This window comes from Antrostomus carolinensis, unplaced genomic scaffold, assembly GCF_000700745.2.
Source record: "Antrostomus carolinensis isolate BGI_N321 unplaced genomic scaffold, ASM70074v2 scaffold16713, whole genome shotgun sequence".
Classification (NCBI taxonomy): domain Eukaryota; kingdom Metazoa; phylum Chordata; class Aves; order Caprimulgiformes; family Caprimulgidae; genus Antrostomus; species Antrostomus carolinensis.
In genome coordinates, this window is record NW_010304671.1 from 2,797 (window position 1) to 11,033 (window position 8,237).

Here is an 8,237-nt window from a genome sequence, read left to right on the forward strand (position 1 = left end):
CTGTCAAACTGTGCTGGAGATACTCCCATTTCCAGGAGATTCTTTGGGTGCTGGTTAGTGACATGTGCTGACCTGATTTTCTTTCTCCAATAGGTCTGTTGCTGTCTGTCTGAAACCTCACCAGGGGACACTCCTTACAGAAATGGCAGGGGAGAGCACCTCAAAATCCGGCAATGTAGGGAGAAAAATGGTTTCAGAGAATGTTTCTCAGTGTCCTGTGATGGCTGTAACACATCAGGTCTGCAACGTGTGTCCCTTCCTGAGATCTTAGTGAGCCATCAAGCTCTTCAGCTACAGCTCTTCTTGTCTTGGACACGTTCACTTTACACTGTAGATTTGTCAGCCCAGGTTCCTGTTCTGCGATAAAGTCTCAGGTGTGACTTGTTTGGAAGTTTTATGAGGATGGAATTTATTCATAAAAAAGTACATAGAATCATAATCACAGAATCCCAGACTGGTTTAGGTTGGAAGGGACCTTCAAGCTCATCCAGTTCCAACCCCCCTGCCAGCAGCAGGGACACCTTCCACTAGACCAGGTTGCTCAAAGCCTCATCCAACCTGGCCGAGAACACTTCCAGGGAGGAGCAGCCACAGCTTCTCTGCCCAGCCTGGGACACTGTCTCACCACCCTCACACCAAAGAATTTCTTCCTAATATCTAATCTAAACCTCCTCTCTTTCAGTTTCAAGCCATCACCCCTTGTTTTGTCATTAACTGCCCTTATGAAAAGTCCTTCTCCAGCTTTCTTGTAGCCCCTTCAGGTACTGGGAGGCCACTAGAAGGTCTCCCTGGAGCCTTCTCTTCTGCAGGCTGAACAGCCCCAACTCTCTCAGCCTGTCCTCACAGCAGAGCTGCTCCAGCCCTCGCATCATCCTCGTGGCCTCCTCTGGACTTGTTCCAGCTGCTCCAGGTCTCTCTTGTGATGGGGGCTCCAGAACTGGGCATGAGAATAATTCCTTCCTTCCTTAAAGAGGCTGAACAGCTTTCCACAGCGTTCCCAGCTGTACTATTGATATTCATACATCTTCATTTTACTTGCAGTGAGATTAGTAACAACATTCCTCTCAATTTTTTTTAAGATAAAAGAAAGTCAGGGACTTGCATACAGCTGCTGTTCGTTGATGTTTCATTTCTGCTTGCTGATCTAATGTGTTGATCCTAGCCTTGATAGGAGTGCTGCAGCACTCCAAGCTGTGCAGTCAGACGTGAAAGAGGATATTTTAGTTTGATTTCCTTTTTCTGTTCTTGGAAGGAACCCAGAACAGTTGAAAACTACGGGGTCTCTGGGTGGGAAAAAGTGGTCATCTGGGCTGTTTGCAGCTGAGCAGCAACAGAGAAGAGGTGTAATCCCAATCTCTGTCTACCTAGCAAGCAATTGTGGAAGTATTTGGAACATTTTGTGAGCTTGAAAAATGACAAGCTGCAGTGGCTGGTGCCCAGCAGCCCCGTTGGTTTTGGCCCCACCATGTGGGGACTTCTCACACTAGAGGCTGGCAGCAGCTCTACTGTCCGTGGCAGATCTGTGCTGTAGGAGAGAGAAAATGGAAGAGAGAAGAACCAAAGGAACCAGCTGCAGCTTCAGCTGTTGAAGAGTGGCAGAGCAAAATTTTCCTCATCCTTCAAAAAATAATAAAAAGATTGTTAGAGGATCTGCTTTTACTGTGATCAGTTAATCTTGACCTTACTTGCTTCCCTAGAGAGCTGTTTCTTTAGCTTTAAAAGCTGTGCTCCCTTCCTTGCCTTTGATCCAGCATTGTTATGTCCCTTTGTAGGCTGCTGCCAGGAGAAAGCCCATTAGCTGTTTATAGCAAACACAAAATTAGTGCTGGGTCCAAATTCCTGTGGACTTTGAAAGCAGCCGTGGGCCATCAGCGTGTGTGATGAGTTCAGTGGTTGCTGTTAACCAGTAACTAACACCAGCTTCAGAGGGCATCTGAATTTATGTAAAATATATTTAATGGAGATGAGTGAGGAGGGGCAGAAAACTTAATATTTGTTTTTATAAGGCGAAATGTACTGAAAAGTCAAGTTGGGCTGGTGACTTCAGACATCATTCCACATTTAATTCTGATGCACTCGCGGTGGGCGTTATCCTCACCACATTTTCTGCCTGAAAATACGCCTTTCCTTTGCATGAAGTGAAGCCTTTTCTTTCCTAAAGCATGGCTGACAGCTTTCGGCTCTTCCCTGCCAACCTTCAAACGAAGCTAAGAAGCTGCTCCTGCAAAATGTCTTCTCACGCAGAGATAATGGCAGGAGAAGGGGAACTCTTGTGCTGACAGTTCTTGTTCAGACATTTCCTCTCGTCTTCTGTGCCATTTGGAGGTTTTCCCAGGACATTCTTCATCTCTTCCTTTGGTTGTTTTTAATTCTGTTTACTGGGGCTGAAGTAGACGAGAGACAATTAGTCACAATGCCCTGGAACTTTAATCAGGACTAGAAGGCAAGAGCAAACATTCTCCAACATGTAGAAACGCATCTCCAGGCACACGCAGATACACAAATCTGCATCTGTCTAGAAGCTGGCAGCAGCTTCAGTGCAGAGGATTTAGGCATTTACATACTTGATTTTAAAATATAATTTCTTCCCAAGGTCAGGTTTCCTTCACCATATCGCTTTTATCAGCATTTGCTGATTTATTGTATCTGAATGTAAAGCTTTTTATTATTTTTTTTCCTTTTTATTTTTTTTTTGAATGGGTTTTTACCCTTATGGGAAAAACTTGACTTTTAAAGGAAAAAAGTTTACATTCCTGAGTCTTGTCACAGCAAAGTCATCCCTCACGTCTGATTTGCCTTCCCCAAACTGGATGGCATCTGAGGACTTAAGTTCCAGTTTGAGAGATGCTTTCCAAAAGCCCCCTTCCTTACTGTCATAGGGACGTAGCTACTACAGGTCCTAAGGCCTGATCCGCGTGCCAGCGAGTGTCCTTACTCAGAGCTTGTGTCTGAAGGTAAATCTGCTTGTCTGGACAATCACCAGCCTTTCCTCTTGCTTTGGTTTTCTGAGAGGTTGTAACTCAAAAACTCTGTGCAGCCCCTTTCCCCCAGAGGCTGCTGGCCTCCCCCTCCTTCCACCTCACCCTGGAGCTTCTTTGAAAGCTTTTTGTCTTGCAGTGCCTTTTGTACAACTTTACACTGATGTGTAAAGGTATCAAATCCATGTGTTGCTTATTAGCTCGTTTCTATTCCTCTCTCTAAGTCTTGCATGTCATAGTTTAAATGTCATGTCCATTGCTGAGGAATGAGAACAACATGTTTGGTGTCCAGAGTGAGGATGAACACGCTGCAATAACGTGAACGGCCAGAGCTGGTGATGGTTTCTCTTTTGATTCTTGTGAGTTCCCTTGTCCTAGGGATCCATGGGTGTGTATTGGGAAGGTGTGGAGGGTATTACACTTGCTGAGCCATATGACAATGTTTCTGCATCTAATACCTGTCTTCTGCATTGTAGAAAAGGTGAATAACTTCCCACCGCTCCCCAAGTTTATCCCTCTGAAACCATGTTTCTACCAGAATTTTGCTGATGAAATTCCCATCGATTATCAGTCTCTGGTGAAGAGAATCTACCACGTATGGATCTGTAAGTTGAATAAAAAAACCTGTGTTGGGAAAACATGTATGTGTATTAAAACACCATAGATCTCAATGACTTATGTGCTTTAAAGTTTTGACTGCAATGAGGTGATGAGAAACAATGATTCATCTTTGTACTGTAATATAACTTTGTGCCCAGATTTTAAGCTGCCATGCCTTGAATCTTTCATAGAATCATAGAATGGTTTGGATTGGAAGGGACCTTAAAGCTCATCCAGTCCCAACCCCCCTGCCAGCAGCAGGGACACCTTCCACTAGACCAGGTTGCTCAAAGCCTCATCCAACCTGGCCTTCAACACTTCCAGGGAGGGGGCATCCACAACTTCCTTGGGCAACCTGCAGAGCAGCTGTTGAAGAAAGGAGGCAGTATCAGTGCTAGAAAAGTCTATTAGTAAATTTGAGGAGGAAAAAAACAGACCATATTTGATATCTTTATTAATGTCAAGTGATGTTTTACCCCCACAAAATAGCCCTCTTAAAATAATTCCCAATTCACCTAAACTAAGATGAAGAGGAGAATTTTAGGCAAGAAAATAAATGTGGCTTGTTTGCTTGCTACCTGTCTCCCCACCTGACTGTAGGAAGGATAAGATTCCCTCATGTTTGTGCCATCCACAGATTTCCCTTCCCAGTTGAAGCAGTGTCTTCTAGCTGGACACTGTCTCTTCCTGAGCTATCCATAGCCTGGAAACATTCCCCATCCTGCTGGAGAAGGGCGCTGATCCCCTTGGTCACAGCTGGTGATTTGCTGATACTCTGTACGAACAGACCTCCTGGCTCTGGGCTTGTGTTGTCTGCCTGAGCCATTCAGATCCAGTAATGAGAATTGACCATTCTTCTCCAAGGAATGCAATCAGATGCAAACCGACGTGGCAGGCCCAGAGAACCACAGGGGATGCTTTGGAAGATTAAAAATCTTTTTTGCCTTGCTTATCTTTTTTTCCCCAAACGCTTGTCATCCTATTTACCCTTCTCAGTGAAGGAAAGCTTGTTTTCTGCCAGATATGCATTTGGTGGGCACGGCTTTTATTCCAGATGCATAGGATGTGTGTACGAGAGAGATTTGTGTGCATAAATAATAGCATAATCTATCACTCCATTGTTCTTGTGTTATTTAGAGATGCTGAAATGAGCTCTGTAATTTTCTTGCCTGAAGAAACTGCTTGTCCCTTCAGACGAACTGGTTAAATGTTGCACGCTGCAAAGCTGCCTTTGTCTGCGACTCTTCCCAAACAAAGCCTCCCTCATTCCAGTTAACGGCAGGCTGGAAAGGTGCCAGCCATTTGGGCAACTAGTCCAGCGTGGCTGAGGAGAACCTGGCACGTTCACCAGGAGTTTTTTAAATTTCCATCTGCAGCACAATTTTCTTTTTGGGGTCTCCCCAACTTTTTGGGGATGGGATGGAGAGAGAAACACATACAGAAGGAAGGTGGTAAACAAGGAAAGGCGGGTGGTGTTTAGAACAGAAACACAAAAGTTGTTGCTAGAAGGTTGAATGCTCATTACTTTAATTGGATGTCAACATTTTATTAAGGTGGGTGGTGATTTGGAGAAACCGATACCAGAGCTCCCACTGCTGGAGAACAAACTCCTACCTGATGTGCAGGGAGAACCAGAAGCTCCTTAAAAATTTCTAGGTGCTCTCGGCTTAGTGGTTTGTTTTTTTTTTCTGTTGAGCAACTTTTGGAGTATAAATGACTTTTGAAAATAAAAGTTTGAAGAAGTACAGCTAACTGCTGTATAAATGAAATTTAAATCATTAAAATACTTTCTTCCCACCAATATTAAGATACATCCAAACCATTGCATGCAGAGCCGGGGTGTTAGCTGCTCAAGAAATTTTCTTTGTAGTAAAACTGGTTTATTTTAACTCTCATGTAATTTGTATGTCAGAAGCAGCAGTGGGTTTGGATATTTCCCACGCTAGATTCTCCTGACTGTGCTGTCAATATTATTTTACAACCACACAACTTTGTAGTTGTTTAGCAGCCCCTGGGCTGTGTGAAGGCAGGTGGGTCTGTGTCAAGAGAAGAGTCAGGAGAGGCCAGGCTGGCGTTGGACATCACAGGACCGAGGCAGTGATGTGCAGACATGCTGCAGAGCCACTGTGAAGTGAGGAATGGGCAGAGCATGTTCACTTGCTGCAGGTGAAGAGAAAGTCAGGGATTTAATTTTGACTGAATAAATGAGAGCAGGGTCCGAAGTGTTCCTGTGAGCTCATCACCAAGTGGTACTGAAGGGTCTGTTGTGTTTAACCCTCTGCCTTCGCATTTGTCTCTATCTCTGCTAATTGATACGGGTTAAAACAAAGGGGTTTCTAAGAGTCACCACCTATTTTCCAAAATACGTGCTTGTAGTTGGGCTAAACCTCTTAAATGCTGGCAGAGCCTGGGGGGATGCAGGGACAGCTGCAGGGAGACCTTGGAGTAGTGAGGGGAGTGCGTGGAGGAAAGTGGGGAGCCCTTGGGCTGGGGATTGAGCTCTGCCTGTGGAAGCCAGGGAGTGTGCAGCCCTGCTGTGTGCTGATGCTGAGCTTCAGGGAAAGGGAGGAGCAGTGTCACTTCATGCACATCAGCACTGCTGTGCACTGGGGGCCTTTGTCAACTGTTCCTTTTTATCCCAGTGGTAGGAACAGGGATGTGAAAGGGCCTTTAAGCCACCCCTGTGGTCCTGTGTTCTCAGCCTGATTGGGGTTTGCTTATCCCCTCGCTCAAGGCAGTGCTTACGAGCCCTGAAGCTGACTTCCAGGCTTCCTCAGAGGCTCAGGGAAGCAGAGAGAGAGCCCACAAAGTGCTGTGCTGGTTCTGTAACAGCTCCTGAGGCAGCCTCAGCAAGCACAGAGACCAGAGTCATTTGGGGCTGGGTGCAGGGCAGTGTTGTACGCCCCTCCTCTCATAAAGGGGGTTTTGCTACAAACAGGAATTGAACCTTGCTCATAATTCATAAAAATACTGCCCTGAGTCTGTGGTTAGTCACATTGGTTGTTACCCAGCTCTCCATCCTTTGGCAGGTCCCAAAAGTTTCCTCATCCCTCTGGGGCAGCAGTCTCTCTGGAGATGGATGTGTCTGTGCTGCCGGCCCCTGGGGCCACTCGGGAACCTGCAACTCGCTTGGAGTCACAGGGGCTGGAAAAGACCTTTAAGATCATCAGGTCCAACCATAAACCTCACACTGCCAATTCCACCCCTAAACCATGTCCCTGAGCACCTCGTCTACCCAGCCTTTAAATCCCACCAGGGAAAGTGACTCCACCACCTCCCTGGGCAGCCTGTTCCAATGTTTGACCACCCTTTCGGTGAAGAAATTTTTCCTCAGATCCAACCTAAAACAGGCTTGAGTTTCCACTGCAGCGTGGACCCTTCCTGTTATAGTACCAAGTGTCTGTTTCCTTTTTGCAGAGTGATGTGAAACTGCACAACCTCATGTTCTTTCCTCTGCCCTCTACAGTTTACTGCATCACGCTGGTAGTGAACATCATCGCGTGCCTGGCGTGGTGGATCGGAGGAGGCTACGGGGTCAATTTTGGCTTGGCCATCCTCTGGCTTGTCCTCTTCAGTCCCTGCGGTTACGTCTGCTGGTTCCGACCCGCGTACAAAGCCTTTCGGTGAGTGGAAGCCCATGAGGTGGTTTTGTTTCCATTTCCTCTGGGAGAGAGATGTGTTGTTCTTGGGGAGTGCCCCTGCGGAGATCTGTCTGTCTGTCTGGGGTAAAGAGTAAGGACTTGATCTCTCAATGTCGTTTACTTTCAAAATGAAGAAGAATGCTGTTACTTTTAAACGCTAGAGGTAGGTCTGAGGGTCTAGGGCTGGAGGTGAGCAGCAGTGAGTAGACTCCACTTCTATGAGGATGAAATTAATATTTTACTTAAAATAACTCAAGCTTAGCACTCTCATATCTGTATAGAATTATAGACTGGTTTGGGTTGGAAGGGACCTCAAAGCTCATCCAGTTCCAACCCCCCTGCCAGCAGCAGGGACACCTTCCACTAGACCAGGTTGCTCAAAGCCTCATCCAGCCTGGCCGAGAACACTTCCAGGGAGGGGGCATCCACAACTTCCTTGGGCAACCTGTTCCAGTATAGCATTTAGATAGATATGATTTGGTAAAGCTTCATCGAGGTTTATTTTGATGGAAGACTATTAAGTTAGTTGTTTTTGAGAACTTTCTTTTTTTTTTGTCTCTAGATGTTTGAGAGCTTGGCTGCTTTGCTTTATAGATAAAAGCAGTTCCCTGGAGCGAGTCCTTCTGAAACTCCACAAATATTTAAAGCCATCCTACATTTTCATTTTAATTAATAATCATTTGCATTTGCTCATGCTTCCTGTGGATCATGAGGCATTATTCAGACATTAATGCATAATGCTTGTTGGAGCTATGAAGGTCCTGAGCATTTTCCAGCCTGACACAGGGAGGGGAGGCATAGAGGAGGGGAGGGACCCGCACAGCCTCACACTGTGGGTCACCAGCGGACCCCACGCACCAGTCAGGGATTTGAACTCTGAAGCTGAAGCTCTTTCTGGTTCCCTGTTACCAGAATACTCTGGGTTGTGATTATTCACCAGGTTCTGTGATGAGTGGGTTTAGATAACAGAGAAAGCAGCTGATAGAAATGGGAGTTGGCAGGTGGGGCCTGAATATTT

General features: G+C 45.9%; 1 protein-coding gene across 1 annotated transcript; it reads left to right on the forward strand.

Moving 5' to 3' along the window:
* Positions 1-3,417: 3,417 nt before the first annotated feature.
* On the forward strand, positions 3,418-7,217 carry LOC104522293 (secretory carrier-associated membrane protein 4-like). The gene is made up of 2 exons (XM_010164534.2): positions 3,418-3,583; positions 7,045-7,217. Exons 1-2 carry the CDS (start codon positions 3,418-3,420, stop codon positions 7,203-7,205), a joined length of 327 nt encoding a protein of 108 aa, XP_010162836.2. The 3' UTR covers positions 7,206-7,217.
* Positions 7,218-8,237: the final 1,020 nt, after the last annotated feature.

Excerpts from the sequence above, each read along its gene's own strand:
- LOC104522293 (XM_010164534.2), top strand. The coding sequence starts at position 3,418 with ATGTTTCTGCATCTAATACCTGTCTTCTGCATTGTAGAAAAGGTGAAT. Across the intron at positions 3,584-7,044 it reads AATCTACCACGTATGGATCT|TTTACTGCATCACGCTGGTA; the intron begins GTAAGTTGAATA and ends TGCCCTCTACAG.